This window comes from Antedon bifida, chromosome 11 (genome assembly GCF_963402885.1).
Source record: "Antedon bifida chromosome 11, ecAntBifi1.1, whole genome shotgun sequence".
NCBI classification, from domain to species: Eukaryota; Metazoa; Echinodermata; class Crinoidea; order Comatulida; family Antedonidae; genus Antedon; species Antedon bifida.
The window spans coordinates 9,519,143-9,546,984 of record NC_136236.1 but is presented as its reverse complement, the minus strand read 5'-3'; the positions used below and the strand labels follow the sequence as shown (position 1 = coordinate 9,546,984).

At 34.0% G+C, this 27,842-nt stretch overlaps 3 protein-coding genes and 1 long non-coding RNA gene across 4 annotated transcripts in view; 3 read left to right on the top strand and 1 right to left on the bottom strand.

Annotated features, from left to right (window-relative positions):
• LOC144856405 (plexin-B-like) overlaps window positions 1–27,842 on the top strand; it is a 66,521-nt gene that overhangs the window by 22,065 nt on the left and 16,614 nt on the right. Inside the window, exons 31-35 of the mRNA XM_078714408.1 lie at window positions 2,449–2,544; window positions 2,835–2,998; window positions 3,219–3,366; window positions 3,910–4,050; window positions 4,187–4,261. Of these exons, the coding sequence (XP_078570534.1) occupies window positions 2,449–2,544; window positions 2,835–2,998; window positions 3,219–3,366; window positions 3,910–4,050; window positions 4,187–4,261 (624 nt within the window). The remainder of the gene's footprint in view (window positions 1–2,448; window positions 2,545–2,834; window positions 2,999–3,218; window positions 3,367–3,909; window positions 4,051–4,186; window positions 4,262–27,842) is intronic.
• Window positions 5,890–6,728, bottom strand: LOC144856559 (uncharacterized). The gene is made up of 2 exons (XR_013614941.1): window positions 6,591–6,728; window positions 5,890–6,028 (listed from the first exon to the last, which is right to left on the bottom strand). It is a non-coding gene; the product is annotated as an uncharacterized LOC144856559 (long non-coding RNA).
• LOC144856117 (plexin-A4-like) lies at window positions 9,010–10,124 on the top strand. The gene has a single exon (XM_078714085.1). The coding sequence runs from the start codon at window positions 9,030–9,032 to the stop codon at window positions 10,122–10,124; it is 1,095 nt and encodes a 364-aa protein (XP_078570211.1). The 5' UTR covers window positions 9,010–9,029.
• On the top strand, window positions 11,529–27,296 carry LOC144856115 (plexin-B-like). The gene is made up of 15 exons (XM_078714084.1): window positions 11,529–12,443; window positions 12,904–13,122; window positions 13,383–13,511; window positions 13,791–13,903; window positions 17,834–17,951; window positions 19,658–19,814; window positions 20,407–20,503; window positions 23,168–23,282; window positions 23,752–23,886; window positions 24,661–24,762; window positions 25,349–25,436; window positions 25,950–26,116; window positions 26,290–26,462; window positions 26,818–26,917; window positions 27,156–27,296. Exons 1-15 carry the CDS (start codon window positions 11,529–11,531, stop codon window positions 27,294–27,296), a joined length of 2,769 nt encoding a protein of 922 aa, XP_078570210.1.

Below are 27,842 nucleotides of genomic sequence, written 5' to 3'. Positions count from 1 at the left end.
GAGATTTACTGATCTATAAGTAACGTCGGCTTTACTATACTGTACTGATCAGTTGAACTAATATTACTAGAATACTACAATAAAAAACTCTTTCATGTATTAACATTTTAAAACAGGCCTTCCATTTTATTATCCGATTTACATATCAAAGAAAAAAACACAATTATTACACGAATCTTAGTAAAACAATGTGCATTTCCGTGCCAACATCATTGTGTCTCTAACATAATGTCATTTGAGTGTAATAAACGTTGTTAATATTTTAATATTTTAATTAAATATCAGGTTAAAGACGCATTTCTGAAGGGTACAAATAAAAATGAAAGTACTGTTGAAGTTTTTACAAAAGTAAGTAAGTCGTCGTCGTCGAAGGAACAAGCAGCGTATGTCAACTCAGGAATCCAGCAAAGTCGTCGACACAATCAGAAAAGAAGAGAGGACACAGGTGTGATCGTAGTTTCTGATGCTACAAACGCTGGTTGCTAATATGAGTAAATAAGCTTAGATTTATAGCTGGTGAAATAGGCCTATTTTAAGTACCAGATAAAAACGTTTACTGACCATATATGAAAATGTGTATAATACGCTTTTGACCAATACTAATTAACATTAAATTAAATTTATTAAACGCTATAGTGAATATCAATATTTAATCAAATGGTATTGTATAAATAAATATATTAGAATATCCAGTTTCAATATGCATAATGTAATGTAATAAATTTACTTCTTTTAAATATTACCATAATATATTAATAATAATAATTATATAAGTGCTTCTAAGGTTTATAAAATGAAAGTTATTGTATGTGTCGTCCACACCCATGCGCAATTCAACACAGTTAGGCTGCAAGACACATCTTATTCTCCCACATTTACATTTTACTGATGCACAAAATATTAGTTATCTCTGTAAATATTTTAACAATAGGTCTAAGTCTTAAATTTGAGTAATATCGATATTTTTTGCGCTTCTATAAACATACTAGCCTACTATTATTCATTTAAACACATACATTGGATTAAAGATAACGATTTAAAATGTTTTTGTTGTTGAATATGCCATGTTACATAATAGGTATTCACTTTGACTAAAATTTGGATAAAAACTTATTACCTGAAAAAAAAAATTGTAGGCCTAATTTAAAGCGAAAAAAATGGTTGCCAGTCAGTGGGTTTCGGTTAAATGTAACCGTTTAATTCGTCTCTTTATAAGTGGAATCGTTTTGTTTGTTCGTAAGTGAGTAACTTTACTAAAACTTTAAAATGGCCTATTCAAAGTCTGAGTTCATGTTTTATGGAGTTAGGGTTAATAAACAAAATTTATTATCAATTTTCGAATCATAAATATTACCAAAATTATAAAATGAATGAAATGAATAAAAATATTACTGAAAAATACCTGCTACATATCACAAATAGAAAGTGAAAAATATATTATTAATAGTTATTAGTAATACATTATATTTGTGCGTATAACAAGGTGATACATTTCCAAAAAGATGTTTTAGTGCTCAAAATGCAAATATTACTAAAAAAAACAGTAGGCCTAATAACAGTAAATATTGTTACATTTTAAAATACAATAGAACAAATTCTTGTTTGCGTAATAATTTCGAAAGCTGAATAGAACTTCGAGTCGCTAGCTTTTAGCAGCAGTCTGTTTTCATTTTCAAAACGTTGTTATACTTTAGGCCGCTATCATCATCTGTTAAGGAGATAGAAATTACAATTGTTATTATTACATAATACCATAACTTATTATATTATATGGAATTATAATTTTATTATGTTTATGAAAATAAAAGAGAAATTTTAATTAGTTTTTTAAATATTTTCTTATCATCCTAAGGATGAACATATTGCACACAACATCTCACACTGTACGAATCATTACAACTCGAGATGCTTTGACCAAAATTGAATATAACGTAGTCTTTTTAGTGTATTTCCACAACATGGATATACTGACAACGCATTCACAAGCATTTAAAATGAGCTAGCACTTGTGATTTGTCAAATTACTCTTGCGTTGTGCGTACGTCTTTGCATTGCTCACCAACCATAATAGCATTCTTAACTTGTCGTAAGCTTCATAAACACTTGAACGGACGGAAGTCTGCGTCGTTTTATTAATTAATGGGAACATTAAAGATATATTGTCCCCCTAAAAAAATATTTTTTTTAATTTTTTTGTTGAATATGTTATTTTAATGTCACATAATAGTTATTCACTCTCACAAAAAATTGGGTCTGAAAAAAATTTATTTACCTGAGAAAAAAAATGGTCAAATTGTCTGGAAGACAATGAGTTTTTAGGTAATTTAACTGTTTATTTTGTCTTTTTATAGGTGAAATAATTTTTTTCCCCCGTTTTACAATAACTAGAGACTTGGCAAGTGTAGTCGGTAAGTTTTGATTTTGAAATGGAATTTGTTTAATGTTTAGTTGGAAGGAAATGTGTACACGGGTGCTTATGATGCAATGGACGGTGAGAAGCCAGATATTGATGAATCCATCTTTGAAAGGTTAACTGAAACTAAGGTATGAATAAATAAAAACAACATTTTTTATTTTAACTATTTTTAAACAGTTGGTTTTTAATAGGATGCAACTTGACATGCACATGAGACGAATCACCCTAAATGTATCTTGTTATTGGTCAAACTTGTGTTGGCCGTCTGGATACTAGGAACTTGTTTTATATTTATGGAAGTATACTCACTTTTATTGTTGTTCTGCATATATCGAACATCATTGGTTTGGTTTGATGAATCATGTTTTTCCTTAATATTTTACAGTAATAAGTATATTAATATCTCACATGTCCACAGCAAATGTACCAGCAGCATGTTGACTCCATAATGAATAATGTGTTCAGCTCATCATCGAACATCCACCTACCATTATTTGTTAAATATCTTTTTGATTTTCTGGATAACATGGCGACTAAGCATGGTGTTAGTATCAATGAATTGAAGATATGGAAGAACAACAGGTATGGAAATTGCAAAAAAATGTTAGATAATATATAGATATTTTTATATAGGCCTATGAGCGTTTATTTCTTCATTTATAATGAGCATTTTTTTAAATGATTTTTACTTACAATTTCCATATCATCTTGTATTTCTTCCATTGTCCATACAATATAATCAAAATAGCAAGAGAAACCAGAAATGGACTAGATCAATAATCATATTTTTATCCTTTTTTAGTTTAGCTGAGATGTTTTGGTTAAGAATTCTGAGAAACCCTGCTTATGTCTGTGACATTCAACAAACGCCCCCTATTGATATCACTCTCGGTGTCATCTCTACTGTTTTTCGAGAATCTTGGTCAATTGAGCTGTTTGGTTTTAAAAAGGTAAGCAAAAACAATTCATTTATTTATTTATTTATCGTATGTCCGGCTAATTTAATGTGTTATTTCCTGTCATCGACGACATCTGACCGTAGACCTACTTCTAAACGTTACCGGTAATGAATCAGTCTTACTACTTTTGTTTCTGTTGAGAATCATTTGTTCATATTATTCTTTTAGTTATATATTTGCACGATTTTGTTGAAATTAGGAACTAAACCTAATATACCGTAAACGAACAGTTTGTCTAAATCTGGCATAATTTTTATCGCGAATACACTTTGTTTTGATTATTTATATTCCAAACCGTCATCTGCAAATCGCTTCACAGCTCATCAATGTAGATCACCCTACGGTTTCAATATTATGATTAATATTTATATCTTTATGCATATTGTATAATACAAGCTACTTATATTTTCATAGCTACATGACTATTTTGTAATATTTCATCAGTCATTTAATATGAAACGTCTATTTTTGGTTAAAGTCAGGTCAAAATGTGTTCTTTAGTGCTTGTCTAACTTTCAATTTTTTATTTCAAAGAATTCGCCAAGTCATCGACAGATGTATGTAAAAGAGATTCCACGATACCGCCAACTTGTTACTAAGTTCTATAGTGACGTCAAGCATACTCCATCTTGTGATCGCATGAACGTTATTGATGAAGTAAATTCTCTTATACAGGTATGTACAAAGACTATCAATATTGTTCAAAGAAACTAATAGGCATAGGTCAAGGCATAGGCATATGTCAACAAATACAAACATAGACAGAAATACGGTAACATGATATACTAATACTAATGCTTTTTATTCTCAGCCAATTAGCACATTGTTTAAGAAGTCGAGTGTGTTAGTGAATCTTCATTCATTTACGGACAAATATTTAAGAGAGGTAAATATAAATAATTATATACAGATCTTTTGATAGTGTACCGGCAGAAAGAGATTTACTGATCTATAAGTAACGTCGGCTTTACTATACTGTACTGATCAGTTGAACTAATATTACTAGAGTACTACAATCAAAAACTCTTTCATGTATCAACATTTTAAAAAAGGCCTTCCATTTTATTATCCGATTTACATACCAAAGAAAAAAACACAATTATTACACGTATCTTAGTAAAACAATGTGCATTTCCCGTGCCAACATCATTTTGTGCCTCTAACATAATGTAATTTGAGTAAACGTTGTTAATATTTTAATATTTTAATTAAATATCAGGTTAAAGACGCATTTCTGAAGGGTACAAATATAAATGAAAGTACTGTTGAAGTTTTTACAAAAGTAAGTAAGTCGTCGTCGTCGAAGGAACAAGCAGCGTATGTCAACTCAGGAATCCAGCAAAGTCGTCGACACAATCAGAAAAGAAGAGAGGACACAGGTGTGATCATAGTTTCTGATGATACAAACGCTGGTTGCTAATAGGAGTAAATAAGCTTAGATTTATAGCTGGTGAAATAGGCCTATTTTAAGCACCAGATAAAAACGTTCACTGACCATATATGAAAATGTGTATAATAAGCTTTTGACCAATACTAATTAACATTAAATTACATTTATTAAACACTATAGTGAATATCAATATTTAATCAAATGGTATTGTATAAATAAATATATTAGAATACGCAGAAATCCAGTTTCAATATGCATAATGTAATGTAATAAATTTACTTCTTTTAAATATTACCATATATTAATAATAATAATTATATAAGTGCTTCTAAGGTTTATAAAATGAAAGTTATTGTATGTGTCGTCCACACCCATGCGCAATTCAACACAGTTAGGCTGCAAGACACATCTTATTCTCCCACATTTACATTTTACTGATGCACAAAATATTAGTTATCTCTGTAAATATTTTAACAATAAGTCTTAAATTTGAGTAATATCGATATTTTTTTGCGCTGCTATAAACATACTAGCCTACTATTATTCATTTAAACACATACATTGGATTAAAGATAACGATTTAAAATGTTTTTGTTGTTGAATATGCCATGTTACATAATAGGTATTCACTTTGACTAAAATTTGGATAAAAACTTATTACCTGAAAAAAAAATTGTAGGCCTAATTTAAAGCAAAAAGAAGTCAAATTGGCTGCAAGTCAGTGGCTTTCGGTTAAATTTAACCGTTTAATTCGTCTCTTTATAAGTGGAATCATTTTGTTTGTTCGTAAGTGAATAACTTTACTAAAACTTTAAAATGGCCTATTCAAAGTCTGAGTTCATGTTTTATGGAGTTAGGGTTAATAAACAAGATTTATTATCAATTTTCGAATCATAATATATAACCAAATATAAAATGAATGAAATGAATAAAAATATTACTGAAAAATACCTGCTACATATCACAAATAGAAAGTGAAAAATATATTAATAATAGTTATTAGTAATAATTTATATTTGTGCGTATAACAAGGTGATACATTTCCAAAAATATGTTTTAGTGCTCAAAATGCAAATATTACTAAAATAAAAACAGTAGGCCTAATAACAGTAAATATTGTTACATTTTAAAATACAATAGAACAAATTCTTGTTTGCGTAATAATTTCGAAAGCTGAATAGAACTTCGAGTTGCTAGCTAGCTTTTAGCAGCAGTCTGTTTTCATTTTCAAAACGTTGTTATACTTTAGGCCGCTATCATCATCTGTTAAGGAGATAGAAATTACAATTGTTATTATTACATAATACCATAACTTATTATATTATATGGAATTATAATTATATTATTATGTTTATGAAAATATAAGAGACATTTTAATTAGTATTTTTATATATTTTCTTATCATCCTACGGATGAACATATTGCACACAACGTCTCACATTGTACTAATCATTACAACTCGAGATGCTTTGCTCAAAATTGAATATTACGCATTACTTAAAATAATATAGTCTTTTTAGTGTATTTCCACATGGATATACTGGCAACGCATTCACAAGCATTTAAAATTAGCTAGCACTTGTGAATTTTACTCTTGCGTTGTGCGTAAGTCTTTGCATTGCTAATCAACCATAATAACATTCTTAACCTGTCGTAAGCTTCATACACACTTGAACGGAACGAAGGTCTGCGTCGTTTCATTGAATAATGAATACATTAAACAAAGAATTGACAGGACTTTGTTCGTAAAAAGAAAAAAATGTAAATGTAGCTGTATACGGGACCTATTTTTAGTGATAAAATTAAGGTAACAATAATAACTCACATAGCCAGTTCCCCTCATTAGATCCAGCAGTCTTGAAGTCTGGCAACGTTTTTGATGAGTCCCACTTGTCCTTACTGACAAACTGCCAAGTTGCTCCATTATCTTTACTGCGCATGTAACTGCGCATATCCTTATGAATTCCATAGATATTCCCTTTGGATTGGTCCAAGGGTAGGAATACCATTCTTAGAGTTTGAAACAAAAATAGAATTTACTTTTAGCCCAGTTTTGTTCACCAACATCCAAGAGTTTTCACACGAAACTCCAAATTATTGCTGTAGCCTTAGGCTAGCTAGGCCCTATTATAACAAGTAACCAAAAGTAAGTCCGATTCGATTCGATTCGATTCTTTCCCTCTCGTCTCCCGATCCTCCACTCCTCGAGCAACAATCAGATTATAAATAGTTTGTTTGGTTATAATAGAGAGGGCAGCATCATAAGTTTACCGATCTTAATTCAGATTAAAACCAATCAAACGCAATTCAGTTTTGATCCAATGTGCTTATCAAAGTTATTCAGTTGCTTTAGACAGTTTTCAAAATCACATAAGCAAATAGTTACTTTAATACCTTTTTAAAAATATATTTTATAATTTTTTTATTATTAAATCTTAGAATGACGAAGTTTAGACAAAAAGAATTGATTTGGAATATAGGCCACGTCTATCCTAAACTTTAATAAGCATTTATAGGTATTCACTAAGCAAATTTATTGATGCAAGCCATGATCCCTATCTTAGTTAAAAAGGCCATTTTAAACTCAAACTCTGTCTACACTATGAATCTTTATTTGACAAAAACAATGTGATATGAACATATATACAAAAGTTTTTATTTTAGTGTGTCATGTGATGGCATTTAGGCATAGCCTTATATTCTTTTTCTTTCGCATCTTTCTTCAAAATTATCAGAAATTATTTTTAGTTTTTTCTCATTTTAACACTATAGCTTTATAAATGTTTCATTTTCAATTCCAAGTTGTTCATTACTCAATCTTCTTGAAAGTGTTAGAAATGAAATAGTGCAGCCTGTTTTGCTTTCTACTGTTGGAAAACGAAAACTTTTATAATGAAAATGTTGATCCGTCAATAAATTTAATGACATTTTATAGCGTTAATTCACCTCGTAATTGCTACTTTTTTTTTCTTATAAGGAAGTAATTTATTTTGGTTTATAATATTCAAATAGTAAATTCAGTTGGTGTTGCTCCGATGAGTTTATATAAAAGGATTTATAATAATCACCAAAGCGTATTGACATTTTATTTCAATCACCATGAACTTCAGCTGACGTGTTTATTTACATTTGAAGTAAATAGTCTACAGCTCGTTTGCTGTCTCAATTGTGAGTATGCTAACTCTATTTTGTATTATATTTTCTTGTATCTCTGTATATCACTACCATATTTTGGCATACCACATTCTTTTTATCAAACTAGTTTGATAGTGTAGACAGAGCTTTAGAGCAATAATATCGTGTCTACATATACAACGATGTTATGTTCGTTGATCAGTGACGTCATTTTATTTGATTTTAATTAATATTTTTATCATAACATAAATAGACATAAATAGTTGTAGTTCTAGAATGAAATCAATTTCGCTTGTTTTATTCATCAAGAAAATGTATGTGTATGTATTTGAGATCGTTACCATCATCCTATATTTCCACATATGCTCATCAGATGAACAGGGAAACTTCAAACTAGTAACATATTCATAAGCAAATAAGTAAATTATGACGTTATTGAAGTATTACAATATCCAATACAAATACAATGTTTGGTATGTCAAACTTGGTACCCGGTCATCCTGTCTAGTGATGAAAAGTTTGACCACCATTATTATACGCCTACTACAAAAACAACATGATACATTGATCAGTTAATAAAACCATACATTTTGTCACTTGAGTTACATTTTCGACGCTACACAGGGCAAGCGAACACTTGTTATTGCTACTAAACAATGACAGTACAATGGGTATATTTTGCTACTTTCATGTCTGTTTAAATTCAAGGTATGCAAAGTCTAGTACCAACATGACTTATTCAACAATGTGAAATTTCAAAATGTTACATCTGCCCACAATCTACTTCATCAATTTAAACCCAGTCAAAATAATGAAAATGTGTATCACATCAAAATCCATGATACAACAGGAGTCTTCTACATTGTATAATCTACACTGTTATTCACTGTTAGGTATTTGTACTTCATTGACGAAATAAATGAAATGGTAGCCTACTTTAGGTCTAAACTTACAGCAACAATTTGGTCATAGTGTGCCAAGCTCTTCGGACTCTATATGAAGAAAGAATGAACAGTGCTGTTTAATAATATAACATGGTTCGTTGTATTTATTCTCATATTATATTGTATTTTACAGTTATCTAACATATTTTCTTTCAAAAGGTAATGACGTTATCTGACCTTTAAATATGGGTTTGCCAACATTGTTAAACATTTCTGTATTTCTGCTATATTCTTCAACATTTCTGCTAAGCATCCAAGCATCCGACAATGATGTGTTACTTGAATTTAAACCTCATGAAAATGAAGAACTGTACCATGTCAAAATCCATCGTACAACAGGAGATATGTATATAGGAGCTTACAACACACTGTACAGACTGTCAGAGGATTTTACTATTATTTATAGTATTTCAACATGTTCATCAGGTGATTGTAATAATATTAATAAAATATTAGAAATTGATTATGACCATGAACGATTGATCACCTGTGGAGGAGGAAACAACGGAAGATGTGAAGGAAGATCTCATGTGGATTTAACTTTTGATGGAAGTGATATATATGATGGAATAGCAAGTAAACTGTCAGCAGTTGGAATTATTGCACCTGGCGTGTTAGGTGATGGTGGTCATAGTCCAAATGATCTCATCAAAAGGAACGTTTTATATTTCTCATCTGGACATACATCATTGGATCCAGTAGAGTATTCCTACGTGTATGTTAATGCAAGAAGACGTCTTGATACTGATGTACTATTTGGACTTCCTAACCCTGGTTTTAATGCTATCACACCATCTTACAATAAACCTATACAATTTCAAACCGCACTTGATTATGAAGGATATACTTACTTTGTTGCATTTAGACCCGATGATACTTATCACTTTCATTCTCGACTAAGTCGTGTTTGTCAAGAAAACTCATTTGATACATTATCTGAGATCTACATTCGATGTGTTGTTAATAATGTTGATTACAACTTGGTACAAGACATGTCTGTGGGTCCTGTAGGAGCTGACTTAGCAACCTCACTAGGCCTACATGCTGGAGATAATGTCCTGTATGGAGTGTTTGCTAAAGGTGATGGAAGTGGAGTTTCCACTGGACAATCTGCATTGTGTATTTACAAGTGGAATGATATAGAAGATGCGTTTTTCAAAGCATTAAACGGATGTATAAACGTTAATAATGATGTCCATACTTTAGACTATGCTGACGATGCTGATTGTTCACAAGTAAGCATTATATTCTTTTTGTCTTTATATGTAATTGGTCATTAGTCAGTGCATTATAATACATTACCTGTTTAGCTGTAATCATAAATTAACTATGAATATAATCGTACGAAGTTTCTATATTGAACGGCACCTTTAAAACCTAAATGTTACATTTGAGAAATGTGCAATGTCGCTTTAATCTCATAGAATAGAATAATAATGATAATAATAAATTCGAATATTTCAATATTTTGAAAATCAAATAAAACTTTTTCTAAATTTTATAAAAATAAATTTACATTTGGGTAGAATTACGATTCGAAGCATAACAAAGTCAATGGTTTTTTTTTCTAGAAGTATAGGCTACCCTAATTAGTAGGCAAAAGTGATTCAACCTTTAATAATCTTGATACTTAGAAGGAAGTGTTGTGATTTGTTATCTCATTGATTAAGAAAAGCATTGGTCTATTTTATGATTGCTTAAAATAAGGTTTTTCCCTTTTTACTCGAATTAGTTTGCATCGGTACATTTTGAGGGCCTTTTGAAAGTTTCCAATTAAAACAACAACAACGAACGTAGCCTAAGGCATGTTTTATTTGAAGTGCATACAAACACCATTACGTTGGTCTGTGTAGCAGAACAAACTACTTTTTTAGGCCTGTTTTAAAAAATTAAACAATTAGTCGTGTAAGTTTTATAATAAAACCAAAATATTTTTTTTTCATATTTCATACAACAAAAAAAAATGTAATACCTAAAGAACTTATTTTTATATAAAGACAACAAATCATTATTTTTTTAAAAACTTTACAAACAAATGCTGCCCCAATGAAAAACAAAAAAACACAAACAAAAACATATTTAGTATCATCAAATGTGATGTAGGCGATCAACCTTTGTGATATCAGCTTTGGCTTAGATCAACACGACACTGTTCATACGTCTTCAACCACCACTAAAGAGGCGCAACGAACTTGGTTTCAAATTACATAGTTTTATTTATTTTAAGTTGTTCAATTCAACAGAAATTAATATGAGTAAAAAAAACAACAACTATTTTATTGTTATTCTTTTTTGACCAATATTTATTTTGGCTTCCATTTTATTCAAAATGAAAATACTAATATTGATTTGGTGGCGTTTGGAATGCAATAAGCACTATTGTCAATAAAGCGTACTTGAATTGATATTAATTACAAAGATCATAATAACACAAGATGTACGACTGTGGTATAGACGACATATCAGCGGTAGTTATTTCCGTGTAACATGCAAAGGTTGCTTGCATTTAGAGTCTGGCTTATTTCAGAGACCATCAATTTTAGTATTCGAGGTTCAACATGACTTATTCAAGAATATTAATTGTGTTCCTCGTATGTTATGTAATATTTTTGACAAAATGTCAACAATCTGTCGACCATGTACTACTTCAATTTATATCATATAAAAATGAAGATTTGTATCACATGAAAATACATAATACAACAGGAGATATCTATATTGGAGCTTACAACTCACTGTACAGACTGTCAGAGGATTTTAACATCATTGCTAATATTTCAACATGTTCAGCAGATGATTGTGATAACATTAACAAACTATTAGAAATTGATTATGATCATGATAGATTGATCACGTGTGGAGGAGGAAACAATGGCAGATGTGAAGGAAGATCTCTTGTGGATTTAAGTTTTGATGAAAGTAATTTAGTTGATGGAATAGTGAGTGAACTGTCAGCTGTTGGGATTATTGCACCTTCTGTGATTTGTGATAGTAGAGAACAAGATCTCATCAAAAGGAATGTTTTATATTTCTCATCTGGACATACATCATTGGATCCAGTAGCGTATTCTTACATGTCTGTTATTGCTAGAAGACTTCTTGATACTAATCAGCTATTTGGTCTCCCTAACCTTGCTTTCAATGCTATAGCACCGTCTTACAATAAACCTATACAATTTAAAACTGCACTTGATTATGAAGGATATACTTACTTTGTTGCATTTAGACCCAATGCTACTGATTACTTTCATTCGCGACTGAGTCGTGTTTGTCAAGACAACTCATTCTTCACATTTTCTGAGATCTACATTCGTTGTGTTGTTAATAATGTTAATTACAACTTGGTACAAGCCATGTCTGTGGGTCCCGCAGGAGCTGAGTTAGCTATCTCACTAGGCCTACAAGCTGGAGATGATGTCCTGTATGGAGTGTTTGCTAAAGGTGATGGAAGTGGAGTTGCCACTGGACAATCTGCAGTGTGCATTTACAAGTGGAATGATATTGAAGATGCTTTCTTCAAAGCTTTAAATGGATGTTTAACCTTTGTTAATGATGTTCATAGACTAGACTATACTGAAGAAGCTGATTGTTCCAAACATGTAGGACATTTTTTATTTGTTTTCCAATTACTGTAAATTATCAGTATTATTGATAAACTTTTCAAAGTCAAATTTACCATTCAGGAAATTACATTGAGCTCATAGTTAATTATGGACCAGTATCATGATCATAATATTAGAATTTGTTTGTTTTTGGCAAAATTATGGTTCTAAATTTGTTTGTTCCAAAATATATGTTGTCTTGATGATGTTTTCTGCTAATTAAAGCCATTAAACAATTTACTTTACAGTACAGTACGGTGGTGGAAGCAATGTGACTTAAATTGTGACTGTGAATTAATTTACTGAAATTTGTTATTTTTGCTACAGTTGTATTAGGAGTTTTAATTTATGTTTTATTATTCCAGCTTCTGTTCTAAAGTTTTAACTTTACAGAAGCTGGAATAATGAAACTTAAAAGTGGTTTTATCAACTGTAAATACTAATATTTGTTATAAAGATGCTTAGTTTGCCTGCTGATGAAGTTCAGGAGTTGATGTGTCCCCCAAATGATCGTAAGGATTTGCGCAGAGTTTATTCCCAAGGTACCTACACAGAAGCAGCAGTATCAGAGGCGTTGCTAACAGTTAATGATAAAATACTAACATCAGTTACTACAGCAATTGAAGAGAATCGAACAATAGTATTTATAGGAACAGATAATGGACAACTTATTAAGGTTAGTATGAAATTAGTACTGTAGTTGACAATGGTTTTTATAAAAAACTAGTATATGAATTATCAATTTAGAAAAACCTGAAAGACTAGTGATAATGAATAAGATAAGGTACAGAGACATGACATATTTGTCAGCAGCATTTATTCTCAAGTTGTTCTACAAAACTAGCATTCTGTCAGTAATTGTGGTTAGTTTTAACACTGCTTAAATGTAGAAATTATGTTTGAATGAACTATGTTTAAATTGATTTAATGTTTCAGGCCGAGTTAACCAACAAAACCTCATGTAGAGTGTATGAGACTGTCACCATAGATACAGGTCAAGAGGTCAGATCAGACACTTTTATAGATGACACATCTGATTATATAATAGCACTCACAGCTAAAAAGGTAATTGTTTTATATTTCTTTTGTTATAAAGACTAGCATCATCATCAGCATAATTTCAGCCATTTTCAGCCCACTGTAGAACAAAATCCTCTCCCAGTTCAACCTATCTTTCTTGTCCTGTGCAGCTCCCATCCCATCCAAGATTTTGCAGCAAATAGTGCCATCTCATCTCTCTAATTGGTCATACTCGGCCCTGTGTGCCTGTTGAAGTTCATTCCGTAATACGTAATAAGTTTTGTTTTTTTATTTTTTTATAATTATCACATTGCCTTTTATTAGTTGGTTAAGCTACAAGTAGCAAACTGCAGTCAGTTTATGACATGTGATGAGTGTATCAGATCACGTCAACTAGATGCAGATCCTTATTGTGGATGGTGTACATTACACAAAAAGTACATAGTTTTTGTTTGTTTGTTTTTCAATTTCAAAATATTGTCTATATCGTGCCTAGCTTACCTGTATAAACCGACAATAGCCCGTGCTCTCCAGAGGGAGGGCTTAGATACGAAAGTGAAAAGTTCTGAACACCCCTGTATTATAATGGACCAGTCCGCAACCACGCCCTCATGTGGGAACGTACCAACGTACCACCGTCATCATTTTCTTTCGTAACGTGAGAACATTACGACGTGTGAGAAAAGGATACGCTAAGTGTTAGCCTTGTTGTACATTGTACATGCTATACTAGCCTACTTAGAACGACACCTTATAGAAACGCCGGTTGCAGTACAGCTTTGGATAGTTTGTTACTGTAGATCGTTTTTTGCTTTGGATCCGTTTCAAATCGGGGTCTTCCTTATTTCGGGTAGAAATAAGAAAGATTGAAAGAAGGAAAATACCAGTTTTATTGGATTTTAGGCCGCTCAACGGCCACGCTACCAAACACAAAGGAAAGGAATTTGCATTGTCACCTGGACTGCCTCACCTGAGGCGTGGACGCACTGTTGCGTGAGACAACAACAAAGGTTGTATTGTTCCTTATCTTGCTAGGTTGCGTACTGTGTCCGCCGATATGCCTAAGTCTGAGTGTTTGCAATGCAGGGGCCAGCGTGCGACAGTCAAGTGGGACCGCCACTTGCTGTGCATTCACTGCCGCACCTGTAGTCAAGAGTCGCCGTGCGACATTTGTGTTCATTGGACGGCTTCGCGGTTTCGGACGTTGCCTTGTCCGTCGGGGCGTGCGCGGGTGGTAGACCCCGCACCCGCGGAGGTTCAGGTGGAGCCCCCGGCCCCGCTAGTAGAAGAGACCGAAGCGCCGGAAGTTTTGCCGGACGCGCCTGCAACGGCCGCTGCGCCTCCACCGCAGAGTAGTACGCAGGACGAAGGTTTGTCCCCAGCCCTACTGGAGGCAATCGCAGCAGCGGTGCGAGCTCTACCGAGGGAGGCTGTGCCCTCGGCATCCTCGCTTAATTATCCCCCTGTGCCAGTACTGCCTCCGCAGTACTTTCAAGGTCGAGAAAGGACGGACCCATCGCCGGATGCCGGTGGGTACGACAGTGACATGACCATGACTTCACTGCCTAGTGAAGACCGCTCCGAGGCTGCACAGGGCGGAGACGGACTGCAGGCTCTAGTAAATCGTGTGGTTCCTGCTGTACTTTCGTACATTGGTATAGAGTACGCTTATGACGCTCCGACGCCCGCGCCGGCTTCGAAGAGATACTCTACCTTTGGAGTGCGTGCTCCATTGAAGCGGGTCACGACTTGTCCAGTTGCGCCGCTGGATCCTGAACTTGTCGCTAGGGTAGAGGCTATAGCGAAGGAGCCTAAGACCCGTAGGGCTGCACCGCAAGATCTCGCAGCAGCCTTCCCGCTTCCGCAGGACCAATTTCTACGCTACGTATCGGCACCACCGATCCCGGATGCAGCGAAAGAACGTGCGCGCGAGGATCAAGGTCTCGACGCCAACGGCAGATTTCTGTCTCTTTCGGCCGCAAAGATAGAGGAGGCGCTAATCGCGGTCGACCGTGGCGCACGCGAGACGTTAAGAACGGTCTCGATGTCGGGTTACCTTCTGTCGTTCCTCGCGGATCCGGACCATCCACGGCACCTTGACGCGGACGTGATCTGCTTGCTTCAACAGATTACGGGCCTGGTCGTGGACCAACAGGCGACAATTGCATTGACCTCAGCCGCCGCGCGGAGGGTCAATTGCCTCCAGGTTACGGACATCGCGCCCGCGCACTACCGCCGCTTCACAACTAGCGAGTCGTTCGGTGCTGTGGATCTCTTCTTCGGGAATTTCGCCGAGAAAGAAGACAAGTAGGCTCGCGAGCGAGAGGCACGTCGCGTTTCCCGAATGGCGTCTGTTGCCGAGCATAGCCAACCAAATATTCGACCACTTCGGGCGGCCGCACATAGATCTGTTTGCGACGTCAGAGAACACGCAGCTCCCGACGTTCTGCAGTCGATACCGGGATGCACGTGCGTGGGCGGTGGATGCCCTGTCCATGTCATGGGACGGTTTATGGGCATACGCGTTCCCGCCAATATCGATCATACCAATAGTTCTGACTCACATTCAGCGCTTCCGATGCCGAGTTCTGTTGATCGCACCGTTCTGGCCTCGTCAAGCGTGGTATCCGCTTCTGGCCAGTCTTCTTTACGATCACCCGCTGCGTCTTCCGGTCCGCGCAAAATCGTGCGAGGTTCTCGACGATCAACCTACAATCCCTGAACCTGACTGTTTGGCCATTGTCAGGGATCAGCTCAGAAACTCGGGCATTCCGGACGGCCCAGCCGCCCTGGCGGCCAAATCTAGAAGACAGTCGACTCTCACCGTCTACAACAGCCGTCTACGACACTTCTTTCTCTGGTGCAGACAAGAAAACGTAGACCCTAAGGCGATATCCTTGAGGTCAGATCTGCGCTTTTTTGCACTACCTGTACAAATCAGGCTTGCAAGTACGCACGGTGTCAGGCTACCGGTCCGCGATTGCGGCCATTACTCCGCCATTTAAGGATGGCTCGACTGTTTCAACTTCCGCAGTAATCACGCATTTGTTACGCGGTATGTTCAGAGAGCGACCTCCGTCTAAGGTCTTAGTTCCACGTTGGGACGTTAACGTCGTTCTATCCGCACTCACGCGTCCGCCGTTCGAGCCAATGAGCAAGGCTTCGTTATACAATCTGTCGCTTAAGACAGCGTTTCTGGTGGCGTTGTCCTCATGTAAACGCCGAGGTGAGCTGCATGCGCTCACGCTAGAGCCAGGCCATATACGATTTGAGCGGGGCGGAGTCCGGTTAATATTCAGGAAGGACTTTCTGGCCAAGTCCCAGACGTTAAATTTTTCGCCGCCGGCTGTGTTCGTTCCATCAATGTCCGCATTCTCGGGGGTAGTAGAGGACAAATTTTGGTGCCCGGTAAGAGCACTCAAATTCTACATCCACCGTACAGAGACGTTGCGAGTGGGTATATCTCACTTATTCGTCACATCGGTGCCCCCGTATCGGCCGGCCGCAAAATCCACGATTGCTAACTGGGTCGTGGCAGCGATTCGGGCCGCTTATGAGTCATCCAGCACTTCGCCGCCGGCACATATGCATGAGGTGCGGGGTGTTGCTACATCCTGGGCGTTGTACGCTGGTGTTTCTGTATCAGATATTATGACAGCGGCATGGTGGCGGACACAGTCTACGTTTACTGCGCATTATTTAAGGGACATTTCTGCAACCATGGCGCCAGAGTAGCAGCAGCAGTGCTAAAGCCTAGGCTATAGGTATGTACACTTCACTTGCTCTGCTCTTTGTTAACTTACTCCCACCGCCGACTAGTTCTAGTCCGGTGCTAATCTGGCTATTGTCGGTTTATACAGGTAAGCTAGGCACGATATAGACTACACAAACCAGTAGTGGTGTTAGTAGTCTATGAGTGCTAGCTTACCTGTATAAACTCCCTCCCGCCGTCCCCGCAGTCAAGTACGCGGAAAATGATGACGGTGGTACGTTGGTACGTTCCCACATGAGGGCGTGGTTGCGGACTGGTCCATTATAATACAGGGGTGTTCTAAGAACTTTTCACTTTCGTATCTAAGCCCTCCCTCTGGAGAGCACGGGCTATTGTCGGTTTATACAGGTAAGCTAGCACTCATAGACTACTAACACCACTACTGGTTTGTGTAATTTTAACCTGTATCATGGGTTAAAAGTCTTTTACTAATGCATTTTACAAATTATTTAGATAATTTTTTATAGCTTTTCTGATATTTTTCCAAAATGATAAACTATAAAAATTAATGTTAGAAATTAGTTTACTGTACAGTCTATAAACTAAGCTAAAATTAAATGTTAAATGATGGAACTATACGCTTTTTTATTTTTAGATGTACCAGATTTAAAGAATGCCAACAGTCTCCCTGGTTGCCAAGCAACAGTGCACAATGCATTAAGATTACAAATGTTGAACCACCTTTTATTTCTAAAAAATTTGAAAATATCAGCGTGAGTTGTGATAGGATAATTTACTATATGTATGTATGTATGTATGTGTGTGTGCGTGTGGGTGGGTGGGTGTGTATGTATGTGTGTATGTTATCCTTTGTTACAATTTTCTTCACCTTACCCGAAACATGTCGTACAAATAAACTTATATTGAGGCAGTTTTAACTGCCTATGCAGCTCTTTGATTTATATGTATGTATATAATAATAAACACACCAGGCAAAGAACATTAATTCCAAACCGCCCGGTGATATACTGAAATTTAATTAATTAATTTGAAACGATAAAGATGAGGAAATCTGTGAGAATGAGAAAAAGTCGCCCCAACCGTACTCGAACTCGGACCGCCTGCTTGATATGAAGATGTCCTAACCATTAGACCACTGGGGCTTTCATCGTATTGTTCAAACTCGATTGGATAGCGACTCTTTAACGTTCTCGGCGTGGTACGGCGGAACAGTACTAGTCCCTCAGTTGTACGCACGCGCACCAGAGATCAGAGCCATATATATAAAGAGTTACGACATTGAAAATTAGAAGCCATTTTTGTGTCAAAGAATTCGCACGCTGAGGGCGCGCGCGTCTCTTTTGTATAGCGTTTTCCTATAGTTCATGCATTATTTTTAGATTTTTTTGTCTATGAAATAACGCTTATATTCCGTTTTTATTTTAGTAATTAATTTTATTAATGGTATTAATTTGGTAACATATATATATTGTGTCTATAATAACAAAAGAATAAATGCTAGGGCCTACATGCAAGTCAGGATACATCAAAGCATGAACCAATACAAAAAACACACAAATTCACCCCTCTTTTTATACAGTATATGGCTCTCTGTGTGTTTTTGACACAAACTTTCAGAGACTCGTTCATCATTTCATTTGTAATAATTTGCCTTTATTATTTTAATATTGTTCATACCCTATTCAATATATTAACAAATATATCCACGACACTTTATTATTTTATTTAGTCATCAAAGCATGCATTATGAATTGAAAATATTACATAATTGTTATTAATAGGACGTAGTTATGGGATGTTTCGTTCCAAAATCAATCAATCGAACTTTATAATGTATTAGCGCGCGCAATATTCTTTGCCGCAAGTACTTCTGTACGCTGTGCACATCGATATTTCACCGTAAAATGTGCAATTACATTTTTTTAAATATAAGAAAAAGTTTAAAGTATTTTCTTGCTCCTATACTTTACATGCAATAACGGAGACAAGTTTGACACAAATTGATCTGCATATCACGTGACTATAATCCAATGTCGTAACTCTTTATATATATGGCTCTGCCAGAGATCAAATTGATACGCCCTCATCTTTCAGTATTTTTATTCACCAGGCGGGATCTACGAAGAGATACTTTTATATATATAACATTAATTCTAAACCGCCCGGTGATATACTGAAATTTAATTAATTAATTTGAAACGATAAAGATGAGGAAATCTGTGAGAATGCCCCAACCGAGACCCGGTGCTGTTCCGCCGTACCACGCCGAGCACTACTAAGCAAACCATGCATATTCTCAAATTAGCACATGTTCAAGCCACTCCTCGGCCATAATTGAGTTGTGGATTCAAAACTGGATGGAGATCCAGTGGCTTGTGATGCTTGTTCACAAAGTGGATTATACAAGTTATGTATGCAACTCCAATAAACAGATAGCTTAAATGTGTTTTTTCCATAGATTTCTCTAACTGTTGAGCAACTTCCTCCCTTAAACATCAACCAAAATTATAATTGTAAATTCGGTGACTTTCAATCATCTGCAATAAAAGATGGAGAAACATTGACTTGTAATTCACCGCCTTTATCACATGTGCCACAGATACCAACCAGCCAAGGTGAGTTAAGCCAAGCCAAACCAAGATGTACTAGTATTTCACACATGGTATGCATTCTCCCCAGTAGGAGTGTATACTATTAATAGCTCATAAGGATATAAGTTTTAGCAAACACTATGGAGTACAGAAATCATGCACTCACTACTCTACATTGGCAACAAAGGGGATCCCCTAAAGTGAACCTTGTTTCAACCTAGTGATATCTTAAGCTCTATCTACACTATATGAAACTAGATTAGCAAAACGAATATATGGTAGTGATATGCTCAAATATGGTAGTGATATCACATCATCGTCTCCATATATGGACTCATCACATTTTGTGGGAGTCATTTGCACCAACTATTTAAACCTATCTACCTCTTAAAAAAAAGTATTTAAATATTACATTTAGGTTTTTTGTAGAGATTTTTGTATTTAATATTCAATTATTTTGTATTTACCCATGAAATGCATTTGAAATTAAAGCCTAGGCCTACACAGTAGCTAACCTATAATTAAATTAAGGCCTAGGCCTACACAGTAGCTAACCTATAATTAAATTAAGGCCTAGGCCTACACAGTAGCTAACCTTTAAATATTTTGTTTATAGCTTTTGTAGATGTTGTTTTATCAGTTCACTCATCTGTAACTGATGTTGATTTTGTTTCCACTGACTTCACATTCTTTGACTGCAGTGCCATTACTTCGTAAGTACTGATGATGTGTAATAAATAAACATTTAAAAATATTTCAAATTTCACTACTTTAACTATCAAATTTTTATTATAAACACACATTTTCTATAATAACAAAATAAAAGGATCTGAAATTCAAGTGACACATTATTTTAAGGAAATTAATGTTTATTTAGTTTCTACTGTACCAGAATGTAATGTACATAAAGTGTAATCTGTAAGTATAGGAAATAAAATAAAATATTGATATATTGTTGTAATGGGACAGTTGTAATTTTCAAATTTATTTTGGATTGTGAACATAAATATTTATAGCTGTGAGGGAATTAATAGTCAAATATTTAAAACTATAATGTGTCAACACTTAATTATTATCGTTTTATTCTTCTGTATTTTGAAATCAGATACATAATATTTCATTAAAGATGTATTGTCCCTTTGACCAATTCAAAAAAATTTTTTTTTTTTTAATTTCGAAAAAAAGTGGGTCATTTTGAAGTATCATAATAGTTATTAACTTTCACCAAAAATTAGTAAAAAAAAATTATTTAACCGAAATACAGACATTTTTTTGTTCAAAAAATAACTTTGACTTCCAGTCAAAGTTTTCGATCAAAACATATCTCATAATGCAACGCGCTTGTTTGGCTACTCTGTATGCATAATCATAACATTTCCTCGCGATCTGTGTGAAAACACCTTCTCAACCGCGACGAGTTGTAAACAATCCTAATTAGCATCATGTATAATGCATACTCGTGGTTTGAAATCTTTGTTTACTTTCGCTTGTGATGATTTTCCAGACGAAATGTAATCAAATTAATTTACCTGTTAATTACGTAAACTTGTTTTTTTCGGCTCGAATTTTCGACCTAAAGTGAATACCTTTAATATTACTTTGATATGGCCAATTTAAATTTAGAATATTTTTTTTTCATTTTTTGTGTTTCAAGGGACAATGCATCTTTAAAATTAACTCGTCGAACTCGTCAGTTCTGTGTTTTGTGTAGTTTATTTGTATTACATTATTAGGCCCTATTTATAATCAAATAAAAGAAAGGTTCCCTTAATCAACTTGAGTGTGTAAGGCAATGACATACTATTTTTAATCATCTTTATTCTTATAATTTGTAATTATGTTTTGAAAATTAAAATACTATCAATCAAGCTCTTGAGTTTGGTCCAACATTTCTGGAAAATCTTCAGAACAACATAAATATCTGGTGGCTTATAAAAGCATGCCAACACCTTAGAGCACACTAAGGTTTTCCAACAAATATCCAGCTTAGTTTCTAATTTTAACTGACAGAAAGGCTGTATAGACTGTATAGGTCATAAATCATAAACTACAGGAAGGAATTTAGTTTAGATTGTAAGAGAAAACTATTTATGTGGCGTGTTTACACATTTTAAAACATAGCTGTTAAGAGACCAAACTTAAGTTGTACGGTACTCAATTATATATTGTATTTGGCCTCATCATAAATACTTATTTTGATTAAATTTTACCAGGGTCATACTCACACCGTGTTTAAAAACAGTTACTGAGTTAATTTCGTACCATGTGCTGTGAATTATTTTCTCCCATTGTTCAAAGTAATATTAACAATATACATCAAAATAGTATACAGTAGACACTATTGAGATCTAAAAAAATTCTCCTTATAAAAAAAAACAAATATTCAAAAATGAATAAATTGGACTCTTGAAATTGAGAAGAATTTAAACTTTAGCAAACTGTGATGCGTTTGCACTGGTCATTACCTCAACAAATTACTGTATACATTTATGCTCAGAAATGTGAAATAAATACAATAGATCATTATGTTCAGCGATTTTTTAGGCCCGGCCTAGGTGTTCATTTTGGAAGGGTTGGACGCAGTGTTAAAACAGTGCCCCTCGTTTGGCAGTAAAATGTCCCCTGAGGAGTAGAAAAATGATAGTATATGATTTAATAATTATCTTTAACAACATCTTTATATCGTTGGCATTGACATTACATACGATAACTAGAGGGTACTCCGAGAGTACAATCATCCGCCTACTGTAAAATTCCCCTACATAAAAGGTCCCCGAAATATATATATATATATATTTTATTAGTTCTGAGTGTAAATAAGCTAACTGCACAATACAAAGTTGTGGTTGAGAGTTTGGTGTAACGGTTATGTATCCAGCCTCTCACAGTTGAGATCGCTGGTTCAAGTCTCGCTGATATTTTTTTTTAAATTATTGTTTTTTTATTTTTTTTTTGTGGACCTTGATCTTTGACCCTGACCCTTTAAAATTTAACCACAATTATATGATGAGTCATTAATCATTGTGGCTAAGTTTGGTGAGAATCGGATAAAAACTGTGGTCTCTAGGCAGTAAAATAGTTTTTTGTTAGTTGTGACCTTGACCTTTTCCTCCTAAAATCGAACTCGTCCGAGATTTTGGAGCATAGATCATTGTGCCTAAATTTGGTGAGAATCAGATAAAAACTGTGGCCTCCAGGCTGTTCACAGACACACACCCACCCACACACACACACAAACAAAAACAAAACATACAGGGGTGAAAATATAACCTCCTTGGCGGAGGTAATGATTGGCACTTTGTCATTTGTAGTGCAAAATAAGTAAATGGTATTTTACTTTTTAACAATGTCATTCTGTTTTATTTTAAATACTGTAGCTGTTCTGAATGTGTTTCAAGTTTTATTTGTTCTTGGTGTGTCTACGACAACAAATGTACCCATAATACATCAACATTGTGCACAGCAGACGACAAAATTATTTTTAATGGAAACGTAAGTAATTATGACTTTTTTCCTTTTTGTTCTGTATAATCAATGGAAGCTGAACTTCTATTGCTCAAATAAGCACTTTTTGAGACAACATGGTTAGTCTAATTGTTTTTGGAAGGGGTTGGTAAGGTGCGAATGGGTTGCTCAGTTTACAGTATGACGCTTATGGGAATTATATTATGAGGTGGCTGATGCATGCCTTGTGTCCTTGGGCAAGATACTTTAATCTATGCAGATGGAACATTTGGTACCAGATATAGAACTTAATGGTGTATTCTTTATATTGTAGTGATGTTTGTCGGTAATTTAAAGTAGTTACCATGGTTCGTATAAACACTAACAGTTTCCATTAGATCCTCTACAGTTATCGGTGTGAAGAACAAACAGAAGATTATCTATGTAATTATTATTGCATCTAAAATGTGTAATCATATTATTGTTATCACTTATAAGCTATTGCTTAAATATGTAGGCAGTATCACCACCAAATGGTTTTCAAGGTCAAGGGTCATGTTCACAAATTTATCAACCAAATGAGGAACTTATTCATGCAAATATAGAGAAAGAAGTCAGAATACCAATTAAAAATTTACCAAATGCAACAAAGGTAAAGATTTAAAGTTAATAATTTCATGAAAGAATTCATTATTTATTTTCTCCATGACACTGAAATAAACTGAACTTCATATTCATTCACGTTGATTGAGAGTTAATTCACTCCCCACAAATATACTTTTCTTAACTCTTTGAGTTTTACTGAGTGGAGTTGTGGCATGGTGGTTATGATGCTTGGCTATCAATCAAAGGTTCCTGGGTTCAAGTCTTGACATATTTCATAACTCCACTTCCAAAGACTTGTATTATAAGACTTTGTTTATGTAGAGCATCTTGTGTATGTTCGTCTTGTGAACGGGATTGCCACCTTTAAACGAAGAATCGTAAATGAATTATTTATTTATTTATGCTTATGGTTATCCTTGACAATTTACCTAAATTTATAAAACAAAACAAACACTACAGTCATGGTAAGACTTAAACTGACCAATAATGTTATTCCATTCAAAATGTTAATGGAAAAGAAGTTTACCCAGTGAAAGACTAGGTCATTGGGACATTCTTCCTGTTCTTTTATAAAACAAAAGTGGTTTATAAAAAAAAATTAAGAAACTTGAAGTGTAGTAGTGAGATATTTGTGTGAGATTTTAGTCTACTGTAAGGTTAAGGGATCAATTATCACAAGAGATGGAGTAGAGTGTTAATATAGAATTTTGTGAAGTGATAAATTAGGCAGGATAATTCAATTCAAAACCTCTATCAAAAACACCAACATACACCTACCTAAAATTAGAAGTTTTCATTTATTTGTCTCTATTTATTGTAGGTAAACAGCTATGAATGTGAGTTGGAAATTGAATCAACAACAGTCAGGATTTCAGCATCAGTTGATGAATCAAACTCAAATATCACCTGTTCACAATACACTGTATGTATTTAGCAATTATTTTGGGCACTAAATTTGAATAGCAACAAATTTTGTTTAGATGAATTAAAAAACCAAATGTGAGATTTTAACAAGTTTATTAGATTTACGTCGATTTCATCCATATGATGACGTTGATCTAAATCAAAGCTAATTTTAAACAGTAGGGCCGAGCCTATTTAAATACATGGACATTTTTATAAAATTGACATAACAAATGTATTAGTCCGCTTAGCCATCAACATTAAAAAAAAGTTTGTTATAAATGTTTAACATGGTTTCCAGTCATAATAATATCCATAAATGTCATGCTATTGCATACATAGTGCCATAGATAGTTTATTAAATGTTAGAAATTAGATTTCAATTAAAAGGTTTAGTACAAATATAGATTAATGGTTTATGTGCTAGATTACGGTTCTGATCATATGTTCAAAATAAGTTTTACGACAGCATTGTAGATTTTTTAAATAGATATTAGAGTATCTTGTGTTAATGTTTTTCCAGTGAACATAAGCGTGTACATTTTCTGTAATTGCAATGTGCCTAAAATTTAATTGTTAAAAGCGTAACGTGTATTTCATTTTAGTATGACTACACATCTAAGGACAAAAAGGAAGTAAATGCATATATTAAAGTATTTTGGAATGAGAATGTAATTGACAATACTTATCAAGGTTGGTTTCAATTGATTGTTTGTATTGATAAGGTTACAACGCAGCTATACAAATGCCTGGTCCTTATTAAACATATATAGTTATAGTATACATGAACATACTTCTATTATAGGCCTAAAGCTCTATCTACAATATATCAAATTAGTCTGAAAAAATGTATGATTTGCCCAAATATGGTAGTAATAATGGCATCATCATGTCAACAATGGACACATGAAATTGTTATGTCACATACAGTTTGATAGTGTAGACAATCTAGCTTGACAAAAAAGTTCAATGTGTCTAAATATGGTATTGACCAACATGTCCATATATAGGCACATCAATTGTCAATTGACATGGACCTCCACTACCACCTGGGATTTACTTATTTTATGCAAACTCATGTTTTACATCATTTTGCCATTTGGCATTAATACTGTATATCCTTTGGTAAGCTTCAAGCGTTACTATTTGACAGGTAAAGATAAAAAATAGTGTTAATATTTCTTGCATTGTATATCTATTTACCAGTCACATTGTACAAGTGTAGTGTTCAACGTCCAGACTGCAGTCGATGCTATTCAATGAACACAACTAGGTCTGCATTTGATTGTGTCTGGTGTACCGGAGACCAATGTTCATACAGTCCATTCTGTTCATCAATAGTAAATGAATGTCCATCACCTGTAATTATTCAGGTAATTCTACTATTTTTATTCTACTTATCTTTTTTCAGGGAATAAATTTGATTGAAAACGTGAATCTGAAACTGAAAAACAATTATTATACTACAAGTCTAAATCATTTCTTAAGTAGGCTTTTATGTTTGTTATTGTATTAAAAAAAAAGTTATAATGTGTTTTTTTTTCAGATTCTTCCCATCTCGGTTGCTACAGTAACTACTCAACCTGAAACTAATTTCACTGAGGTCATTGAACTCTTCGGAACTGATTTTGGACAGATGATGTCCAATATTGACAACGTTATGATAGATAACAAAGAATGTGTAATAGTTGCTGATGGATTTAACATAGCTTTACAAAGGTATTTACTGAGAAACACTTAAATAACATATAACAATAAAATATAGGTACATTCTTTAGTTATTAAATTACATTTTTATTCCTAATAATAGTGAACTGTAGTAAATTTAAGGGGAAATAATTGAAACATAATTCCTTAAGAATTTAATATAAAACAACAACAAATAGGAAATATACTGACAATTGTTATAGTTTATTTCCTTTTTGTTGCTGTGGTTTAGAGGATACCATTTCCAATTTGTTAAATTACTATACTCTTTATTTATATAATTGGCCTAGTATATATCCCTCGTTGAAATAACCTTTATCAACGCAATTAAAATTGTTACATTTTAAAATTTACTATACCTTCACAGTGTGAAATGTAAAGCTCCTGTGTTTGATAGTGTCTCTCAACGTAACGTCATTATAACTGCACAAGGAAAAACAAGTGCACCTGTAGTCATACTCTATCAGGTATATTTTTCTAAAATAATGTAAAAAATATTGTTTGCATGAAAATAGTTACATTTTAATTAACACTAACACTGAACTATATTTTACAAAACTGTAGTACGAAAAATTATTTATAAGATTTGTTTGAATATAATGAAATCAGTGTTTGTTTTTAAAATATTATAAATAAACATAACTTGTATTAAATGTAATACTGTAGATGTTGTATTGTGTAGAAAGATAACGTGTTTTATTTTAGAATCCACTTATATCTGAGTTGAGTCCAACGTTTGGCATTCAAGCTGGTGGAACTACACTAACATTCAGTGGATCTAATCTGAACACTGGGAATGACATAATGGTATCTATTGATGGAAGTGAATGTTATGTTAAAGAGTAAGAAACACAAGTTCAAAGTAATGTATTGATAAGGGCAGGCTAATCTATTAATGAAGTTATAATAAAGTGTTTTTCGTCGCTGCAGTAATGTTACATTTATTTCATCTGCTTCTCTGCCAATTATGCTATAATAATCTCAAAACTGTATAAATGATTAGGCTGGTTATTTTATTTTGTGTCATTTCTGTGTCAGTATCAATGAAAACCAGATAATGTGCACGACATCAAACTATACAACATCTGGAGCTGAAGTTGCAGTAACAGTTACATTTGGAAATGCTGTTAGAAATGGTCCTACATTTACTTACACTACAAATCCCACAGTGACTGACTTCCAACCCAAACAAGGCATTCAAGCGTAAGAAGTATACATTATGTTCTGAAATATAGTACATGTGTTCGTTCATTGATTCATGTTTCTATAATACCACGCACAGCTTCAGTAACAATCAGTAATTGATTGAATAATACATTTATTTGATTGATTGCATACCTATCTAAATTGTTAGGATAATTCTCCTAAAATGTATGATAAATATTCAAAATA

Excerpts from the sequence above, each read along its gene's own strand:
- LOC144856115 (XM_078714084.1), top strand. The coding sequence starts at position 11,529 with ATGAAAATACATAATACAACAGGAGATATCTATATTGGAGCTTACAAC. Across the intron at positions 25,437-25,949 it reads AATTGACAATACTTATCAAG|TCACATTGTACAAGTGTAGT; the intron begins GTTGGTTTCAAT and ends TCTATTTACCAG. Across the intron at positions 26,117-26,289 it reads CATCACCTGTAATTATTCAG|ATTCTTCCCATCTCGGTTGC; the intron begins GTAATTCTACTA and ends TTTTTTTTTCAG.
- LOC144856117 (XM_078714085.1), top strand. The coding sequence starts at position 9,030 with ATGGGTTTGCCAACATTGTTAAACATTTCTGTATTTCTGCTATATTCT.